General features: G+C 47.3%; 1 protein-coding gene across 2 annotated transcripts in view; it reads right to left on the bottom strand.

Annotated features, from left to right (window-relative positions):
* Positions 1–18,236, bottom strand: part of Kcnip1 (potassium voltage-gated channel interacting protein 1) — a 367,510-nt gene extending 349,274 nt beyond the window's left edge. For both annotated transcript variants that reach the window (XM_038326712.1, XM_038326713.1), the window contains exon 1: positions 18,149–18,236. In XM_038326712.1, coding sequence (XP_038182640.1) covers positions 18,149–18,236 — 88 coding nt within the window. The remainder of the gene's footprint in view (positions 1–18,148) is intronic.
* Positions 18,237–21,685: the final 3,449 nt, after the last annotated feature.

Genomic DNA, 21,685 nt, shown 5'->3' with positions numbered 1-21,685 from the left:
ATTCTCTGGAATGGGCCTCCTCAAAAGACCTCCATGATCCCTCCCTACTGACCCCAGAGGCCATATTGGTATCTGTGGTCTGTGCTACAACTCAGGGACATGCTGGTGTCCATGGTCCATGCTGCTTCCCCAGACCATGTCAAGGCCTGAGGCCCTTGTGAATGTCTGTGGTCTGGGCTGCCTTTGAGACCAGATGGATGCATATGCTCTGTGCTACCTCTTGAAGCCATGTTGAAGTTTAAGATCCATGCAGCCACCAATGACCATGTTGATATGTATGGTCCATGCTGCCACTGGAGGCTGTATGGATGTCTGAGGTCTATACTCTCAAAGGAGCCCACGTTGATACCCATAGTCCAGGTTACCACCAAAGGTCGTGTGGATGTCTGTGGGCTGGGATGCCTCTGGAGGCCATGTTGATATCTGTGGCCTGGGCTGTTGTTGAAGGCCATCATGGTATCCATGATCTGTGTGTTGATATCCATGGTCTGTACTGCCTCTAGAGACCAGGCTGAAGTCTATTGTCTGTGCTGACGCTGGAAGTTGTGTGGATGTCCGTGGTCCCTGCTGTCACCCGAAACCATGTGGAAGTCTATGCTCCATGCTGCCGCTGCATATAAAATGCCGGGAAGCTTATTTTGCAGTGATACTGATGTCTGCAGACTCACAGTTGAGAATGAGAGACAGAAGGACTCTGCAAACGCCCTCCCCCCCCCAAATAAAAATCAATCTAGACAGGAAACCATTGAAAAGAACTCTTAAAACTTGTGACAGGGAGCCAGGCATGGTGGCTCATGCCTTTAATCACAGCACTCGGAGGCAGAACTCAGAAATCAGGCTAGCCTGGTCTATAGAGAGAGATTTTTGTCTAGAAAGAGCAACCCCTACAAAAACAAACAAACAAACAAACAAAACCAACAACAAATTGTAACAAGGATGCCAAAGTGTAGCTCTTTACAGTTGATGGCTTCTGGTCAGGATGAGTGGGAAGGGATTCAATTTTCTTTAAGGGGCTGGCCACTGGGAGTTTGACCATGCTCCAGTGAGTATATGGGCAACACAAAATGGACTAGGTACCTTTTCCTTTTCCTCTTTTCTTTTTTTCTGTTCTTTTTTTTTTCTGGGAGGAAATCACAAGGGGGGGGGGTCGACCTGGGAGGACTGGGAAGTGAGTATGATCGGGATGCATTATGTGAAATTCCCAAATAATCAATAAAAATATTATGTTAAAAAAGATAATTTAAGGAGGAAATCCCCTAAAAATACACACACCAACCAAAGCAAATGTACTCAGTTTTATAAAACAAACACTGCTAGTTATAAAGGCACAGGTTGATCTCCACAGAATATTTATGGGTGACCACAACCACTTATACCAGGTCAGACAGAAAACAAACAAAAAAAAACCTACCAGAGTTAAATGGCATCACAGATTAAATGAATTTAATAGGCACCTACAAAATGTTACACCCAAATATTACAGAATATACATTATTTCCTGCAGCCCACAGAATTTTCTCTAAAATGGACCATGTTTTAGAACACAAAGAATTTCCTAACAGAAGAAGGTTAAAATAATTTTGTGCATTTTATCTGATCAAAATGGAACAAGACAAGAAATCAACTGGAAGAGAAACTACAGAAAATGTTCAATCCATGGAGGCTTAAAAAGATACTATTTAAAATTAATTAATGGATTGTTAAAAAAAAATAAGGAAAGAAAACATAAAACTTTTAGAATCAAATGAAGATGAAAACACAATATACCAAAACCCATTGGATACAATGAAAACAGTCCTATGAGATAAAATTTGTAGCTGTATTTTTTTAAAAAATCAGAAAGATCTCAGATAAGTAACTCGATGACGCATCCCAACATCTGAGAAAACCTAGAGCTCAAACCTCCAACTATGCATATGGAAAGACAACAGAGACACCAGACCAGAAATGAATGGAATATAAATGAGAACAACAGTCCAAAACCCCAAAGAAACAAAGAGTTTGTTCTTGAACAAACAAGCAAGACTCGCAAACCTTTAGTTAAACCAACCCAAATAGAGAGAGTGAAGACCCAAATTAATTAAAGAGATGAAAAGGGGGACATTATAACAAATACCAGTGATGCTTAGAGGCCCATTAGTCTACTCTGGAAATCTATCTTCCAAAACACTGAAGACCTAAAAGAGATGAGCACATTTCTAGATTAACCCACCAATACCAGCCAAGAGGACTTAAAGTACTTCAACAGATTTAAAGCAAGCTGCAAGTTTTAATCAGTGATAAAATAGTCTCCCAACTAAAAAAAACAAGCCTATAGGGGTGGGGGAGGCAGTTCACAGCTAAATTCTATAAAACTTTTAAAGAAAAATTAGCACCAATATTTTCAAACTATTCCACAAAACAGAATGGTAGGGAATGCCACCAAGTTCATATTACAAAAACCACAATTACTCTGATAACCATATGAATATGGATGTAACAAAAAGGAAAATTATTAACAAATCTACCTGAAGAACATGGGAGTAATAACTATTAATAAGATTCTTACAAATCAAATTCAATGATACATCAAAAGATTATTTACCATGTTCAAGTTCCATTTATTCTGGGGATCAAAGATTGCTTCAATGTATTCAGATCAATAGATGTACTGCATCACAGAATACACTACTGCATCACAGAATACACTAAAGAATAGACATGATATGATTATATTGATAGGAAAAGAAATGCCTTGGACAAAGTCCAATATCCTTTCATGATAAACACCCTGAGGAAACTAAGGCTATAAGGATCCTATCTCAACACAGTGAAGGCTATATGATGTAATGGACCTACATCCAACATCACACTAAATGTGAAAAAACTCACAGCATTTCCCCAAAATCAAGACTGTGACAGATTATCCACTTTCTTCTCTCTTATTCAACACAGCCCTTGAAATCTTAGCTAGAGTAATAAGACAATAGATGTGAATACTGGAGCACCCAGAGGAAGGAACTCAGATGATGTAAGAATGAATCCTAGATCGCTCCTACTCCCAACTAAAACCTAGGAGAGTTGTTTGTTTCTTTTTTGATTTACATTTTCCACATGCACATCTGTTCACGGATTGGAAACATGAGGCACATACCTGTAGCTCTTTACTCAGCGTTTCTAAGTACTGTGTAGTCAAAGTCAATGTTCAGAGGTTCTATCAGTAGATGAAAGAAAATGTATGTATTCTGCTTCTATTTATTTTACTGACATTTAGATCATCATCTCCAACTTTCTTTTATTGGGAGGGAATGTTTGAGACAGGGTTTCTCTGTAACTTTTTGAGTCTGTCCTGGAACTCGCTCTGTAGACCGCGCTGGCCTCAAACTCACAGAGATCCACCTGCCTCTGCTTCCCAACTGCTGAAATTAAAGGCACGTGCCACCACCTCCCAGTTTCCAACTTTCACTTTAGTAAACACTGAGAAAATTCCACGGCAGATACTTGTGAATGAAAGCATGCAGTACACACGTCTTCCATAAGCCTAGAAGAGATCTCTCCATTAGGGCTGGATGGACAGTCTCCTGTCTGGCCGCGGTGGGGAAGAAGTGATAAGGGCTGGAGCTCAGGGGTAATTCTGGGAATAACACTGAAGTCACGGACAGAAGATGATTCACAGTTCCAGTCAGGAACATCTAAGAAAAATAGTTGGAAGAGAGAAAGATTGGCTATGGTTATCTAAGGGTTCAGTGGAGGTTATAGGCAGCCACTCGAGTAGAAGGAGCTAATGCTTTTCTCCTCTTTCCTCTGTTTCTCCCTCCTCCTCTTTCTTCCTCCCTCTCCTTATCCTTTGAGCACCCCTGTGCCAGAGCTTGTGCTTCATGCTGACCATTCTTAGATAACTAAGACACGACATAAGCTTTGAGTTCAATCAGCGAGTCACGTGTAGGCCTGGAGAAAAGAGCCCAGGAAAATGGGACTTGGGAGTCCCTTCCCAGGTAAGCTCACAGAGTGATGCTGAAGAGGGAGGGGTCCTGCTGAGCCTGAGGTGTGAAGAGCCATCTACTGGAGAGCTCCCACCTGTGGGAGGAGTCAGAGCACACTGTCCCTGTGTCCCAGTCACCTTGCAGAGAAGGCCCTGCTTTGAGGGTACAGAGCTCCAGGATCTTGCCCATTTTGTCCTCAATTTCTTCACCTCTACCTAGGAGGCTGATAGCAGAACTCTCCTTGACTGTGCTGTTCTGGCCTTGACCCCACTCTCATGGCCAGTTTAGGCTCTCAGAGGCATGCGACGGTTGTGCTTTGAACTCTAAGACATAATGATCATGGGGACAATGTCTCACACCTGCTTTTTGCCTATATCCTGCTGCCCTGGAAGTCAGAGGCCCACAGGGAGTAGCAGAAACTCTTCCAGGTCCAGCCTTCAGTTTGCAAAGGGAGATTGTTCTGTCAGAGTGTCCCTGCCCAGGAGACTGTACGATTTGAGGCTGATTTCCCTGTTTCCTGTGGAAAGAGTCCCCAGGGGAACATTACCCAAGCTACAGGTGACTGACCTAGCATTACCTCTCAGAACTCTTCCACCTGCATCTCTGAGCCCCAGGAGGATGATGCAAAGTGGGGGCTTTACTCTTCTTTCCCTTCCTCTGCTGAAAGAGTGAAAGAAGGCTAGCTGAAGGCTGTGCAGGAGACAGGGATGGTGCTGGATGCTAACGTCACACTGAGTTGACCAACCGTTAGGCTCTGGATGCTAACACCACTCTGAAAGGATCATTAGTTCTCCTGCTCTACGAACCAAGGACGAGACTCTACTTCCATGTAGAGAAAGGGAAGGCAAAGAGAATGGTGGACAAATCTCTGACCAATTTCTGACCCACATGTGTCATTTTGGTGAATCAGTCATTTTCCGGGACCAGAGAACCCCTGATTTGACAGTAATACAGCATCAGGAGACTTATACTTAGTTCTCACAAACAGCAGCAAGATATAAAAACAAGAACACACTGTTGTTTATGAACCCTAATAAGGCACAAGCCTTGCACTCAGTACTTTTGTGCATTCCTTCAGCCGACCTTCAGAATGGTCCTCTCTGTACCCGTTGTGTAGATGACAGAACGGAGGAGTGGGTTCCTGAGACATCCCTATGTAATACAAGCTGTGTATTACAAATGGTGTAATACAAATATTGTGTAATAAAAACGGTGGTGTGTGATCTGGAGTCTAGTGAATTCCAAAATCATGCTTCCTGAAGGTCCTGGATATTCAGCGGATTAAAGGGAAACCTGAGCAGGGACATTCTGTGCCTGTAGCTTCCATAAACATTTGCACATGACTTCACATCTCCAGAGATGATCTTCTCACCCAAATGGAGCAGAGAGCAGAGTAGATATCATGTCATTCCACCCCTGGTTCAGAGGCTGCCTCTTTTCAAAGTGAAGTCAATCAAACTGCCCCCAGCTACAGTAACTAAGGGAGTGATGGCTCTCAGGTTGATGGGCTTAAAAGCCAGAGGGCAGGCAGTTTTGCCAATGTGTTGGAGTAGGGAGCCGCTTGTTCATCCTGACCAACCAGAACCAAAATAACCACATGAAACTCTATTAATTAAAACACTGCTTGCCTCCTTAGCTCTCGCTTCCTATTGACTAACTCTTACATATTAATTTAACCCATCTCCATTAATGTATGTATCAACACAAGGTCGTGGCCTACCAACAAAGTTTCCTCATGTCTATCTCCCATGGCGGTTCTGTGGTGTCTCCATGACTCCTCTCTTCTTCCTCCCATGGACATGGGAAGGCAAGGAAATGAGACTGGAGCCTTTAAACAGTATGGTGGGCAGAACCTGCAGGGAATGGATGGTAGATTTGGAGGTATAGACTCCAGGGTCAGCTTTGCTGACAGCAGAAAGCCAGCTGGCTGGGTAACATCCTCAGGGCCTTGGGCTTCTAAACTGTCTGGACAATCTCAGCTTCCACTTAGGACCTGCTATGTTGGCCAAGTGCTGGGGAAACAGTGCTGGCCACCACACAGTCTCTACCCTACAGAACTGGTCTCTGGTGGACAAGCATGGGTGGTAGGGAAATGCAAATGAAGGGAGTATTGTGGTTTGTGGGAATGGGCAAGTTCTGGGGATCTACTTAGTAGTGTGGAGTATGGGGAGTCACATTGTCTCGTATGCTACGGAAGAGACTCGATGACCTGAACACACAAAGCTGATGGTGCAGTGAGAAAAAAACATTGTAATTAGCTAGACTATACCAACCACTTCACTATGAATACACAACCCAACCTCAGGATATCACTCTATACCATAAGCGCATATAGTTTTAATACCTAGTTTTGAAATGTATTTAGATGCTCTGTGCTGGCAAATGAGGCCGCATTGCATGACGGGAGGCAGAAGAGGGCTGAATGAAGCGTGGGGAGGGTTTCCGGAAAGGCCAGAGCCCAGCCAGGAGAACAGTCACCATGGGGTCCCTGGGGCTGAAGAAGCTGGTTGATACTCCAGCAGGAGCGGTATGGCTCAGTTTCTAGGGTGCATCACTCAGGGTCTACAGAACAAATCACAAAATACCGTTGCAAGAAGTCTGCCTTCCACCCAAACGATGTCAAGAACCGGGGGCTGGAGGAGATGGCTTAGGAGTCAAGAGCGATTGCTGCTCTTACAGAGGACTGGGTTCTGCCCCAAGCACCAAATCACAAGGCTTCCAGTCACCTGTAACTCTAGTTCCAGGGGGAACCCAGTGCCCTCTCTGTCTTGGTACTTTGTACTTGGGTACCTACACACATGGTGTGTGCCTACATATATCCAGGCATTCATATGCAAAATAAAGTAAATAAACCCTTTAAAGGTTTGTCAAGAATCCATTGGAGGCAGTCTCTGCTTTGTATTTTTAAATACTAGAATGGTGCACTGACGGATGAGTGGATAAGCCCATTCTGACCCAGCCACACGATGAAACAATACTCCATTACTCAAAAGGAATGACATGCTAACCCAGGCCACGTGTTTTGATGAATGAATCCTGAAAACATGTTAAGTGTACCAAGTTAGACACAAAAGAATACTAGTCTGCTTACACAAAGTACTTAGCATAGACAAGAATCCTAAGACAAACAGTAGAATGGTTGATGGTCGGGGCCCGGGAGAATGGAAGTCTGTGTTACAAAAGTGAAGAACGTTCTGGGCATCAGTGGTGGTGTCAGCTTGAATGTACCCCAAACCACTGAACTGTACACATCAAAGTAGCTTATTAAATGTATTTTTATGGATATTTATCACAATAGAGAATGTAAGAAAACGGCATTTAATCTGCTTGAGCCACCTTAACAGAATACCACCAATCAGGGATGCCTTCAATAACAAATCGACATTTTTCCAATTCTGGAGGGCAAAGGTCAAGATCAAGCCGGAGGAGTTGGTGTGTGATGAGGTCTCTCTCCCCAGCTTGTAGGTGGCCACTTCATCACAGCCCTGCTGTGTCTTCCTCTTTTGATAAGGACAGCAGTCTCCTGGGATCAGGGCCCCGCCCGAGTGACCTCATTAAACTACCTCGTTCAAGGTCCTGTCTCCAAAAATAACCACATTGAAGGTTAGGACTTCAGCCTGTTAGTTTTAATGGAGGCACAGTTTAATGGAGACAACAGGAGGTGACTCTGCTGAGAAGCTTGATTGGGGGATTGTTCCTCTAAAACAATCACAGCTTTGATCTACGAGACTCTGGCAAATGCTTCAAGCACCTTGAGCCTTGGGGATATGAGCAGAAAACTCCTGAGGGGGAACTGGGATAAGTGTAGAGTTCCTCCTAAAAGCCACAACACTCAGAGGAAGATGGCAATCCCTTTCCCTCTTATTTTTGTCACATTTGGGATGGCAGGCCACCAGTTCAGTTCCTGGGAATTGTGGGCAGAACTCACCAGCGCCAGTTGGTGAATCTCTACAAATCCAATATGCCTCAGAGCTTAGAGACATCCCCAGCTCTGAGTGACCTTTAGTCCCAAGACCATAGGTGCAGATCCTGAGAAAGAAGCCTGGGCTTGGCTTGACCTCCTAAGCACAGGTGGCTTGAAAACTGTCACTCAAACTGACCCAGTTTGATCACAAGATTACATAAGGAAAATCGGGGTAGGCTAACCCCAGCCTCCTGGTGAGAAGCCCCCGGGTTGTACCTCTTTACTGACTCGTGTTCAGTTCTCTCCCTCCAAACAACTTCATCCAAGCAAGAAATGAAATCGGTGAGACTAGACTCAGAGCTGAATGTACTTGCTGGGTGGTGTTTTCTCCCCTCTCCTGGACATCTTGGCTGCTCAGCCAGTTCTCCTCCACTTTCTGTTATTTGACCACAGAAGCTAACCAGTAGGTACTTTGGGGAGCTCAGGTTTTGAGGGTGGCAGCCTTCCCTAGAAATGTGCTTCTCTAGTCTGAATAAAGCTTTTGACAACTCGATTTCTAAAGTAAGAGTATGTGTTGCCTCTTGCTTTCTTCTCTAAGATGTGTGTGTGTGTGTGTGTGCATGCATGATAGAGATTGGGGGGTACTTACTGGAACTAGGAGACAGACAACCCTGAGTTCCAGGTCTGACTCCACCCCTTACCGACAGGCAGCTCTTTTGGGTTCCAGCTTTCTATTGCTGTGACAAAATGCCAGAGAAAAACAATCTAAAGCCGAGATTTATTTTGACTCCTGGTGGCAGAGGTTTCAATCCATGGCCAGCTGGCTTCATGCCCTGTGATAAGGCAGAAAACATCATGGCAGAAGGGTGTAGAAGAGGAAGCTACTCATGTCAAGGCGATCAGAAAGCAGAGAGACAAAACGGGCTGGAACAAGACAAACCTTTCAGATAGTGTCCCCATTGACCTCATTCCTTGAGCCAAATGAATCTCATTTCCGTTACCCCCTTACTAATTCTTTTAAATTATGACCCTATCCATGGTTTAATCCATCACGGCTGCTAACAGTTCATGACCCAGCCACTTCCCAATGGCTGCATACGCTAGCTGTGGACCGAGACTTCAAACCTGGAGCCTTTAGGGGAGCATTTTATGTTCTTTTCTCTGCAGCTTAGGTCTCCATTTCTGTAAATGGGGCTCAGGTGAGTTCTCCACCTTTGCGGTTTTTGTGCATGGTAAGATTCTGCACGGTAGGGGGAAGGATGGGTGCAGGACGCACAGGGCATGTTGGGCAGATAGCTCACGAACAGTCTTTGCTTAAAGTGTAAGTATTAAATGCTAAATTCCAAAGCTGGAACAGATCTTTAAAACCAGCAGTTCCCTCATTTGGGAGATGAACACACAGAGGCCCAAGGAAGGGAAGTCATTATTTAGTGAAATGAATTGAAGGTTTAGCTCATTTTAAAAAAAACCATAATTGTTGCTCTACTCATCCATTGTGATGGTATTTAGTGGTGAGTATTCTAAATAATTATTGGTTTATTTTTATTAGCATATGTGTTCTACATAGTAGTGAGTTTTACGCTGACATTATAGTTATGTTATGTACATTGGTTATATTCACTCCTCCTGTATGCTCTACTTTCTCCTCTCCCTTGCTAGTCCCTTTCTTTTGATCAGATAGATACACATATAACTTCATGTCATATATATGTCTACACTACATGCACACACACACGAGTTTTATTGAGCATAAAGAGTGAAATCACTTCACTTGCAGAGAAGAAGGTAGAACTTTAGGTAGGTCTTTAGGAGGCAACTAGATTATGACAGTGGGGCCTTTATAAAAGAAGCCAGGCATCCAGCTCCCACTCACTGATGTTGGAGCACAGACAACTGCAGAGAGATCCCAATAGAACCGTGGATCATCCTGTCACCCCGATTCTCAGATATTAGCTCCAGAATGGAGAATTAAATGGCTTACAGCCACTCCACTGGTGGCATTCAGTAGAGCAGCAATAACGAACTGAGAAAATACGACAGTTTGGATTCAAGGCCATGCCCGGCTCCAAAGTTGTTGCTCTTTGTATGTCAAAGGACACAAGGTGCAACCTTGGTTCCTCCACCCTGACCCCACCTGAGTTGTCACGAACATCTCTGCAGGCACAACAATAGACAGCCACGTGGACAAGTGGTCCTGACTGCTGCCAGGAGGCTAGCAGTAGCGCCAAGCACGAGAAAACTGAGGTGGGTACAAGGCCGGGTCCAGGGTCTTGACACCCTAGTTCATCAACAACACGCAGGTCCATCTCTCTGTCAAAGCAACACAGAAGCTAGGAAGCCTGTGCAGTTGGAGTACCAAGACACAGACAAAGACCAGATCCCCAAAAGGGCCTTCTGTACAGGTCTTGATACTGCCACTATCTAGTTACCATTTGTTCAACTCTCACGGGGTGTGGATACCTGAGGCACCAGGCACCACAAGTCGAGTGTGTGTGTGTGTGGGGGGGGGGATCTAATTCTCTCACAGCGGGTGGCCAGTCAGCACACAGGCATCCAGGTAAAAGGAATCTTCTCAGCTACTGACAACTCTCAGTTACGGAACTTGCCAGTGAGGTGATTGAGAGCAGCTGAAATGGCTTCGGTAGTGCTAATCTAGCAGCCAGAAGGAGAGCCTCAACCATGTGCCATTGTTTCTGCCAGCTTGGCCTCACATCTCCTTGCTATCGGCCACAGCTGAAGTACAGGAGGAAAGAAAAGTGGCATCTTGAGATTTATCAGGCCACTGCTATTTGCCAGGCACTGTGTGTGTGTGTTCTATGTTATCTCATCCGGTCTCAGTAGCTCCAGGACATGAACGTCCTTCACCTCATGGTATAAATGAAGGAGTTCAAAATGGGAAGTTGGCTTGCCCCAGGGAAGCCTGCCAGACCTGGCAGATTTGAACACAGTCTCTGGCATCTTATCTGTGCTTCCTTCTTGTACATTGCTTCCATCCAGGATTGTATCAGTGCTACTCTGCCCTTAGGAATCAACTGTTTTAGGGAACTTAGGATCTGGGTTGACAGAAGCATTCAGGGAAGATGCTGCAACCTTAAGAAGATTGGAGAAGGTGAGGGTTATAATGAAGGGAATGGGGTTTTGGGGGCCTCTGGCCTTAGAGAGTCAAACAAGACCTGGTTTGCTCCATTCTTCATTGTATCATGGCATAGCAGCCCACAGTGCCCTCCTGCTATATAAGGGCCATTTCCAGCTACTTTTAATTTGCAACAAACTAGCCGCTCCCCCGTGGTCCTGAAGTTAATAGGATGTCTGTACGGCATTGCCAGGCTAAGCATCCCTGGGCAGATTATTCTTGCTTGTTTTAGGGTACTTTGGGAGGGAGGCCAGAAAACATAGAAGAGACAGCATTGGCAAGTGGTGGGAGTTTGACTTTTATCTGACTGTAGGGACCCAAGAAAGCAGCTGGTCGGCAGAAATGGGTCAGTGGAGTGATGGGCCTGTTATAGAGGAGCAAGGATGGGAGACCTGACAGTTAGAACGAAAGCTACTGGATGCAGACAGAGTCAAAGCAAGTACAGATCTCAGTGTGGTCATTCTGGCCTGGGGCCTGGCAGATAAGTAAATCCAGGAACCCAGTGGTTGAGCTTTCTGCCCATGGCAAGGCACCAACACTGGGGCTCCTAGGACACAGGGAGTGGGGCTATTGAACATGGTTCTAGTGCTGGTTTCTACACTGCTGGGACAGTGAGCTAACAGGGGAGCGGTGGGAGGGACTCCCTTTCCCTAGTAAGGGGGCTGAGCTTCCTCAGGAAGGGAGAATGTCTTTTCTTTGTCGAGGTCATTCTCATATTTCACAGATCCCAAGTGTGAAGGCCAGGGGCTTCCCAGACAAGTTCTAGCTACCACCTCTAGCTACCACCTCACTGCCAGATGACCGACAGCACCAAGCCATGCCTGTTCCTCAACAGATAAGAGTACTTTTCATGATTTCTCTGTAGATAAAGTTGTGGGGAAGAGCCCTCATTGGTGTAAAGCCCATCTAACATCTGGCACATGCCTTAGCCCCGCCCACTTCTCCAAGAGGCAACAGAGATGCTGAGGAGCATGGGCGTGGCTATCTTCTGTCCTTGACCTGCAAGTGGTCCCTTTTCCTGTCAAGCTTGTTCTTTAACTCAGGTCATGTCTCCTGAATTTATCACAACTCCTGAATGTGAATATGAAGGTGGCTGCCCTGAAGAGATCCAGCTGCTACAATAATTCTCCACACCTTCACTAACACAGCGGGTAGGAAACTGGGGTGGGGGACTGTCTTCTGGACAAGGTGGGAAGTGGCACAGGTTGGGAGCACCTTCTGCAGCTCCATAAGTGAAGAAGAATGTGCCTGCTCTTGGCCACATGGGACCCGGTGCCTAATGCCAGCTCTGCCACTGTCAAATCCCACCTGGGCCACGTGTCCTAACTAATCAGCTTCCTTACCCCATAAAACAGCGATGGCAATTTCTACTTCCAGGGTTGGGGCTAGAGCCAGCCAAGGGAGATTCACAAGAGCAAAGGGAGGACTCATTCTTCATTCTCTGCAGCCGCAAGGAGGCCACTTCCCTACTAACTGCTGTCCTTACTCCACAATCCTCAGTAAATTAAAAAAAAAAAAAAAAAAAAAGATCTATGCTCAGTTGGCCTTGCTATTCTCAGATCAAAAGCAAGGACCTTCCCCACTCAGGGACCTTGGGCCATTCACTCACACAGATGGTAGACAACAGAGTTGGGACACAAGCCCAGCTGGCTTAAGGCAGAACCCATGCCAGGTCCAAGGTCAAGCTTGTGAGGACATGGAAGAGCAGTGGGGAGGAGACAGGGAAGAACAGCGTGTCTTCAGGGGATCTATAGTAAAGTCTCTCCTGGCGTAGACAGGAACATCCTGGACTAAGTGGGAAGAGAGAGGAGTTGACACCAAGGCTTTGTCCTTGACACAGATCTCAGTTCCCACAGACTCCTCTGGTCCCATTGCCTCGTGGGTGGCCTGGGCCCTACTACACACTCTCCTGGATTAGATTCCTTCTTTCTGCTTACCATGGCTTGGTTGTCTGTGCTTTGGCGGGCAAATCAGTTCCAATGCACAAAAGAAGAGGCTCTGAGCCTCCCTAGTCAGAGTATAGCCTGCCCTATTTCTAGCTCTTTGTCAAGGCTGGAAATGAAGAAAGAGAGGCAGGGGCCGCAGACCTCGAGTCTGTCCTGGCATGCAGCCAGAGGTTAGGTTTATACAGTAGGTGATGGCCAGGCTGTGGGAGTCACACAACTGCCCCCGTGTGTGTGTGTGTGTGTGTGTGTGTGTGTGTGTGTGTGTGTGTGTGTGTGTGTGTGTGTGTGTGTATGTGTATGTGTGTGTGTGTGTCAAAAGTTGACTGGCAACCAATGTCTTTTTCAATTGTTTGCCACTTTATTATTAGGACCAATTTCTCTCAAAGAATCTGGAGCTTACCCATTCAACTAGACTGGTTCAAGCCCAAGGATCTTCCTGTCTCCATCTCCCTGGGGCTGTGATTACAGACATAAGCCACCATGCCCAACATTCACAGGGATCCAAACTCAGGGCCTCATGCTTGGGTGTCAAGTACTTTACCCACTGAACCATCTCTTCAGCCCGAGAGTTAGGTTCTGAACTCCTAGAAAGGGGTGAAGGTCAGAGGTGCTCCGATACCGTTTGATGGGATAGTGAGATGTCTTTGCAGGAAAAGACATTTGCTGAGGTTCCTAAAGACCTGAGTTTGATTCCCTGGTCCCTATGATGAAAAGAGAGAGCTGACTCATGCAAGTTGTCTTCTGACCTCCACACACATGCAGTGGCATACACATATGTGCACATGAACACATACACATACATACATACATACATAACACACACACACACACACACACACACCACTAAGTACTGGAAAAAATTTCAAAAAAAGTATGAATTTTGCTCAGGGAAGGCCCTTTGGAGAGCAAGCTGGACAGAGATTAAACATCATTGGTGCTTAAGCGACAGGCTGATGCCATCACAGACTGTTCTCAGGGGACTGTAGTCAGTCTGGTTTGGACACCAGTGACCTAGGGATCGAGAGAGAGAGGGGGGGAGAGAGAGAGAGAGACAGAGAGAGAGAGAGAGACAGAGAGAGACAGAGACAGAGACAGAGAGACAGAGAGACAGAGAGAGAGACAGAGACAGAGACAGAGAGAGAGAAAGAGAAGAGAGAAAACTGCCCTGAGCACTCACAGCCCTAAGGGTACAGGCAGCTAATAAGAGCCATATTCACCCACATTAACTAAATGTAGTAACAGAGGGTACGGATTCCATTTTATTGACTGAGAAACTGAGGCCAGAAGTGAGGGATCTAGTCCAAAGCTTCTATGCCCCTGTGGAGAGTCCTAGAATGTCCCTGTCTGGTGCCTCCCATTGCATTTGTGACTTGTGATTTTTTTTTACTGAGTTACTTTGATGCAGCGTTTTCTTAAGTTGCCTGGATTGATCTCCAATCCCTATGGTCAAGCCATCCCCCTGTCTCAGGCTCTCTAATAGTCAGGGTCATTGGACACATACCATCATACCCATCTGGAGAACTTGGGTTTTTTTTTTTGTTGTTGTTGTTGTTGTTGTTTTTTAGGCAAAAGCAAATCATGGAAGAGAGATCTAAAACAAATCTAAACAGAGCTGAAGCGGGGGAGTGCCAAAAGTCTGCCTGCCCAGCTCGTCTCTGAGGACATTTGAGACCACATGAAAGTCCAGGCAAAGCTCTGAAGGCTTTGTGTGGCCCAGGCCCCTGCCTCTGCACAGAGTTCAGCTAGTGTGGGGCAGGTGATGCACAGGGACACTCAGAAAGTGCCCATGTGAGGCATCCCCCAGACCACAGACTGGTGGCTCTGCAGTATATAGTACACTGCGCTCACTCCATTCTGCTGATGAGCCAGGCTCTGCAGTCGCCCTGGCTACGGCAGGAATGGAGAGAGTGTGGTTTGCCCTCCTAGAGTGTAAAGCTAGTGGGGAAGGCAGCCTTTCAAATGCTACTAAGAGGGACACAGATTACACATTGTGGACAGAACTGTGAGGGCAAAACTCGTAACAGTGAGATAGATACATGTGTAGGGAGACCTGAGGAGTCGTCTCCACAGCAGGTAGGAAATCTGGGCCTCTTGGTACCTTAGATCAGTTGCAAAAGTCGGTGTTGGCATCAAGGGAAGGTGATCAAGGCCAGGAACTGGCAGAGGGACTGGGTTTGTTCCTTCTGCATTCCCCAGGCATTCCCAATGACATGGAGCAGGGAGAGGCTCCCTAGCACAGAGCATGAGAGATGTATCCATTTCCCAATTCAGAAAAAGACAGAGGTTAATTCTACTCCAGACGGTTGGGTTGTTGCAAATCTAGAACTCAGTGCTATGAGTGATAGACCTCTGAAACCAGAATGAAGACCGGAAACCATGATGCAAACAAAATGTGTCCACACAGGATGCAGTCTGAATCGTAACATTGTCTCCACATTGGAAAGCCTTTATTCTGTACTCAGTGAGGACCCTTCTCAGCTATCCAGCTCCAGGTCTGGCTCAGTTCCCATTGTCATCACTTATTTAACAAATATTTAACCGACACCTGGGTTCTGCAGTGCTACTCTCTCCGCACATGTCTGGCTCAGAGCCAGGGCTGTGTAAACATTTGGCCCTTTCTGCAGAGCTGAGACCAAGGGTATAGGTAAAAAATCAGTCACAATGCCCCCTGCCTGCTGTGTGCTGCCTCCCTGAGTCTTAGCTATTGGAAACTTGCTATTAAAGCAACTCAGAGGAAGCCCAGGCAGTCATTTGGGACTCAGTGTAAGTTCCAACCAAGTCCTTTCTACCTCAGGTGGATCTTATTTTGGGGGATTCTGACCAGGTGTGTGTGTGCATGCGTGCGTGCGTGTGTGTGTGTGTGTGTGTGTGTGTGTGTGTGTGTGCTGTCTCTGCACTGCACAGCGGGCCTCTCTGCAGCAATCACCATTCTAGACCCACCAACTCTCTGCCAACACTGACCCTCCTCTCCCATGACACCCTGCTTCTTTCCCACCTCAGTTTAGAAGCTACATTTTAGAGAAGACCCCCCCCCCCCAGTCTGCCTCGGGATCTGTCTTCTGTGTTTACTGTTACAGGCTCACCCCGACCCCCCATTTCTGTTCAGCTCAGCACTCAGTGTGATGTCTAGGTTGGATCCATGAGGGATCTGCATCCCATCAGACTCAGCTTCTTTGCAGGGGCATTTGTATCCATGAAATCATGTGTAGTGTCTGAGCATGGCACATGGGAGGTAGGTGTTTAGTACATCAATATTGAGAGACTATCTACATAGTCACTTATTCAAATATTAATCTTTCCTCTCTCCAAAAGCCTGTGACACACACACACACACACACACACACACACACACACGTCCTTTTGACACACTCTTTCCTCTGCTGACTCACCTTCTCCTGTTTATCTTCTGTTGCACAGTGTCTGTCTAGGATATATAGACCCGCTTGCAGTTACCTAAAGGCTTTCTGACGTTGGTCCTGGAAAGGCCTGGGGCTGGCTCCTTCATCATATACTTGTGTACCCATCACAGCCTCTGACCCACTTCTTTATATCTGGATGCAGCCATGCACTCCATGAAGGGATTCCACGTGTAGATTTCCTGGACCCTTGTAACAACATTCAGCAGGAGGTAATGAATTCATTTTACAGATGGAAAAAAAAAAAAAAAACCAGCCACAGAGAGGCCGTGGCTTTCCCAGGTGGCAACACCAGAGACACAGGCTTCTTCTATCTGGGCTGGAGTTGTTTCTGGGGCACTTCGGGGAGTGGAGGTGGGGTAGGATGCTATCTCACCTGTCAGTTCCTTGGTCCCAGAGGCCCCAGAACACCCCTACTTGTCCTAGGACAAAGGGAGAACTTTGTTTCTTCCCCCTGCTTTCTCCTCCTGGATGGGAAGCCACGGAACATCGCAGCAGCTCTGCTCTGCTCATGTCCCGTTCTCTGCCCAAGGTCTCCTAACCCCCAACACTAGATGCTCGGCCCCCCTGGGATATCCTGGGAGGACAATGTCCTAGTTCAGGAAGGGGCCATGGAAAGGATGGGAGTCATTAAAGAGCCAGAGGAGATGGTAAGAGGCTCTTGCAATCCTCGCCATAACGGCCACACAGTCGACACCAGCCAACCCTGTGCAGCTGAGAACCTGCAACATCGTGAGACATGGCCACCCACAGCTTTTGCCTCCTCGAATCCTAGGGTTTGCGGGCTTTCTTCCCTGATATGGAGTTTGCAGCTTCCAGTGTCCCTCCCGCCCCACCAAAAGACTTATTTTTCCAGTGAGAGAGCATGAATATTTAAAGACATTTTTCCAGCCAGTGGAACCACACCACACTGCTGTTCTCCCTTTAGATTTTTATGCCCAGAAAGTTTGCCCGAATTCCCTTCCACGTCCCACTCTCCCGAGCACAAACTATCAAATGGAGTCCCTGAGAAATTAGCCTCCCTTTTGTCAAGAGGGTTACCAGTGTGGCTAGCCGCGTTTGGGGATTGAAGATGTGTGTGTAGTCCTGATTCTTCTCCACGGCCACACATAGAATTAATCAGCACACCTCCTGACACTTTGGTACTTGGAGAAGCAAGGAAATCAGACATGGGGAGGAACAGTCATCAGAGATAGTGGATCAGCAGATAAATCCAGGAGCACAGCCCCCCCCCCCCCCCCCCACAGAGCAACCTCGGCAACCTTGGCACTGACTGCCGGGCTGATCAGGATTCTGAGTTTGCCAGTGCAGAATTACTCCAGCCAGAGGGCCACCTCCTGCTGTCCCCCTAGAGCATCTCTGCTGTGCAGAATTACTCGCAAGCCACTGCATCAAACCTCTCTCTTATCAACAAAACACAACACTCCCAGGATAAGTTTTTAAAACTCCAGTCACGCCAAGCCAAGCCGCTTCCCAGACTGTGGGAAGGGTTCCGTTTCTCTGCCCATCTATAACCAATCAGCCACACATCCCGCCAACTCCATTTCTAAAGTCCCAGGCAATTACAGCCTCCTGAGCTCCCTGGCTGGGCGCCTACCTGCCCAGGGCCAGATTAGGCTGCCAGCAGCCTCGGGTCCCAGGCGCTTATTCCCCAGTTTCCTGAGAGACTCAAGACTCCTGCACACCAGGAGTGACACACCAGGTGTGACACACTCAGCACACTGAGGCAAAGTGACCAGTCACGTCACATCAAGGCAGGACGCAATGGTGGAAGTCAGTCTCCCTACCTTTGCTGAGGGTCCCGGTGATGAGTTTAAAGATGGTTTGGGCAAATTTCACGAACCCGAGTCTACATCTTTTGGAGCAGCCACTCATAATGGCAAAGGTGAGGCAGGCTCTTCAGACAGCGCCCAGAAGGAATGGCACCCAGCTTGTGTGCCTCTGGACCTTGGAGCCTGTCTAGACGAACCCTGAGAGATGGAGGCACCCCAGAAATCAGTCTCCGGGAACGGCACAGCTGCCTCTGCAGCGAGTCCTGTTCTTGCATCCAGAGAGCCTGCAGGGCAAGCCCTCCCTCTCTCTCTCCACCCCCTCCTTCTGTCCACTCAAGTCCTCACCACAGGAGCACCTCGGGATGCCAGGTCTGGGACGGCACTGCCAGGGTACCTAGGACTCGGAGACGACGGAGATGCGAGTGAAATTGAGCAGAGCAGGGAGGGAGGAGCTGGAGCCCTCCCAGGCTTTGCTGACTGTCTTGCCTACATGGCAGCGGTAATGTAGCAATTAATACTCTAGTCAGAAAGGAGGGACGGCTACGCAGAAAATACGGCCCCACAGCTCCTGCGCTCCGCAGGCTCACAGGCTAGCTCGCTCACTCTTCCACTTTGTCCTTCCCAGTTAAGCTAATAGATCAATTCTTGGAGCCTTGATTTGGATCTAGGAGAATGCCCCACAGAGCAGGAAGCTGCAGCTGCCCCAGGCGCTCAGTGGAAAGTTTGCAGGCAGCTTGGGAACAGTCTGATTTGTATCGCAGAGAGGCCAGGCTAAGTGGAGAGCCAGAGCAGCACCGCCCCACCCCCCCGCAGCTGATTGCTACACCTTTGATGGAAGGACCATCGATAGCAGGTGCTATGTGCTTCCCTGACTCAGAATGGTCCGTGGCTTCATTTCCGGGCTTCAGGGGCCCCATCTGAAAAAGATCAGCTGGATTTTAGCCTCTGCCGCTGCGGAGCATGCGTGAGTACCTGCAGCCTTACAGGGCTGGGAGAGTGGCACACCTCACCTCAGGAAAACACAAAAGGGCGGCAGAGATTTAAGTAAGGTGATGACAATGCAATATTACGAGCAGAAACTGCAGGCTTTACGAAAAGTCGAACCATTGTTTAATAAACGCTTGGGTGATGTTTTGTATCAGAAGACTGTGTGAGATAGAAGGGGCTTCAGGGGACATCTCCTGGCTCCACAGTGGCTCCCCTTCACTTTCTTGGTGACTCAGAAGGTCACTATGGTAGACCATGGCCACGAGCATCATCTATAGATGCTTTGCACCTACATGTGCACAGCAGTTACAAAGTCCACCTCCTCTGAATCAGGCCTGGGAAAACCTTATCCTCTGTACTGGCCCCTCCTCTGTGTGACCTTCCTGTGCAAGGTGATCCAGAGCAATAGGCTGGATAAGACCTTATGAATGGGCTAGGCTGGATAAGACCTTATGAATGGGCACCCGAATGCCAGAGAAACCGGAACCTAGAATGCAGGCTCTGTGTCACTGTCCTCGTCTCTCTCTCCTGGGAGTAACAGGGAAGTAAATCTTAAAGAAACAGACCTCAACCCCTAGGGTGGTCACCAACAAAGTTTGGCCCCAAGAAGAGGCCAGGGAGGCAGTCTGCAAACTTTTCTCTAAGCCCTCAGTATCTCCGGCTTTGCTAGCATGCTATGCCACCATTTACACTTTGGTGCCTGGCAGCTTAATTATCTACCCCTTACCTTTAGGCATTAAACACCCTTGTTATAGCACATGTAGTATTTGGGAATGTAAATGATACTTAATCTTTTGTTCACTTATTCACTTGTCCAATATTTACTGAGCTCCCGGCATGCAGGAAAGAGCTGGTGGGAGTCTCCATTCAGAAGCTGAAGTCGGTATCTGATGTCAGCCACGAAAACACTCCTTCTGAGGAAGACTTGAGCTCGCACGTGCCATTAAGCATCCTTTTTCTTCTACTTATATTTCTATCTGGGTCACCCAGTCTATAGTGTCACCTAGGTGCACAGCAAGTCTTTCCCTGCCCTTGGCCTATCCACATTCCAGTCATTTCTGGAAGCACCCTATATACACTCTGATGTGTGCTTTTCCAGTTCTCCATATGTCTCTCAAGACAGACAGGCCAACAACTGAGATTCACTACCATGCTTAGTCCTTACTGCTTGGGCTCTGAGGTTTAAATAAAATAAACACGCTCGTTGGAGTGTCTGCCACATTACATGGTGAAGGTTACTGTGCCAATTGCAGGGCTGTTTCTGTTGTTTTCATTGACCAGCCTGTTTCTGCCACTGCTACCGCTCCCACTCCTCTCCCCAGAATGTCTCCATAATGTCTTCACCACTGGACAAGAATGCTGTTCAAGTCAGCACCCTGTGGGAATGCTGTGGGAAGCAGGTATTAGATGAAATCTCTGTCCACATACAAACCCACTACAAGAATCACTGTTTATTTTAAGTAAGGGTAAGAGAATTACAGAAGAGAGAGAACCCTGAAGACAGTGAGGGCTTGGTGAGTGGGAAGAGTTAATGGACACAGAAACAAAGCCGTTGTGGGGAGAAGAGGAAGAAAATAGATACAGGGTGTAGAGGCAGAGCCCAAGAATTTCTGGGCATCGCCAAGCTCAGGATTTTATCTTTCCTAATGGCAGCTCAGACTCCAGCAGTTGGACTCTTCTCTGTTCTCTGCAACGCATCATGCATTTGATCTCTGTCTTAGATAAATGAGGCAGGCCCGGAAAAGGTCAGCAATGTCCAAAGTCCCACACAGCGGTGTCCCACAAGCAAACTGTGTGTTCCCTGTGCCAAGAACATTAGTAGAGAAGGAAGCATTAAGTTCATGGTAGGAGAAAACAGGACAAAAATCATGTTTAAGGACTATATTATTCTGCAAGAAATTGGAGACAAAGAGGCCAAAAACACTTGTTGGACAAAGTAGAGGATCTGAGCTTGGTTTCCAGCACACAAATAAAATGCTGGGCGTGGTCACATGTGCACCTGTTACCCCAGCCTTGGTGGACAGAGACAGGAGGACCACTGGGATTTGCTGGCTACTGCCTAGTTCCAGGTCCCCTGAGAGATCCTATCTCAGGGGGATAAGGCAGAGAGTGATCAAGCAGGACACAACCTCCTCCACTGGATCCCCTGTGCATGTGAGCACCACCACCACCACCACAAAAAGAAAGAAAAAAGAAAGGAAGGAAGGAAGGAAGGAAGGGAGGGAGGGAGGGAGGGAGGGAGGGAGGAAGGAAGGAAGGAAGGAAGGAAGGAAGGAAGGAAGGAAGGAAGGAAGGAAAGACAGACAGAAGCAGAGCCAAGGACTCAGGTAGCATAAGGGAAACCAGCTCACCAGCAGGCTTGAGATTAGCCTCTGCATGGCAGGTGTGCATTACCAGGGGAACACAGGAAGTCAGACTTACCCTCCACCTGACTCCACCCATGGGAATCTTCATTCACTGGCTCCAGGAGGAAGTGGGACAGGCAGATGGGGACTCTAGGCAGTCTCTGGTTCTGAGTGCGAGTTTAAGAGGGTGGACGTGCCTTCCACATGAAAAGAGCAGCAA

The sequence above is a fragment of the Arvicola amphibius genome, chromosome 4 (genome assembly GCF_903992535.2).
Source record: "Arvicola amphibius chromosome 4, mArvAmp1.2, whole genome shotgun sequence".
In the NCBI taxonomy this organism is placed as follows: domain Eukaryota; kingdom Metazoa; phylum Chordata; class Mammalia; order Rodentia; family Cricetidae; genus Arvicola; species Arvicola amphibius.
The sequence above is the reverse complement of the archived record's forward strand: the minus strand, read 5'-3'. Positions and strand labels throughout refer to the sequence as shown.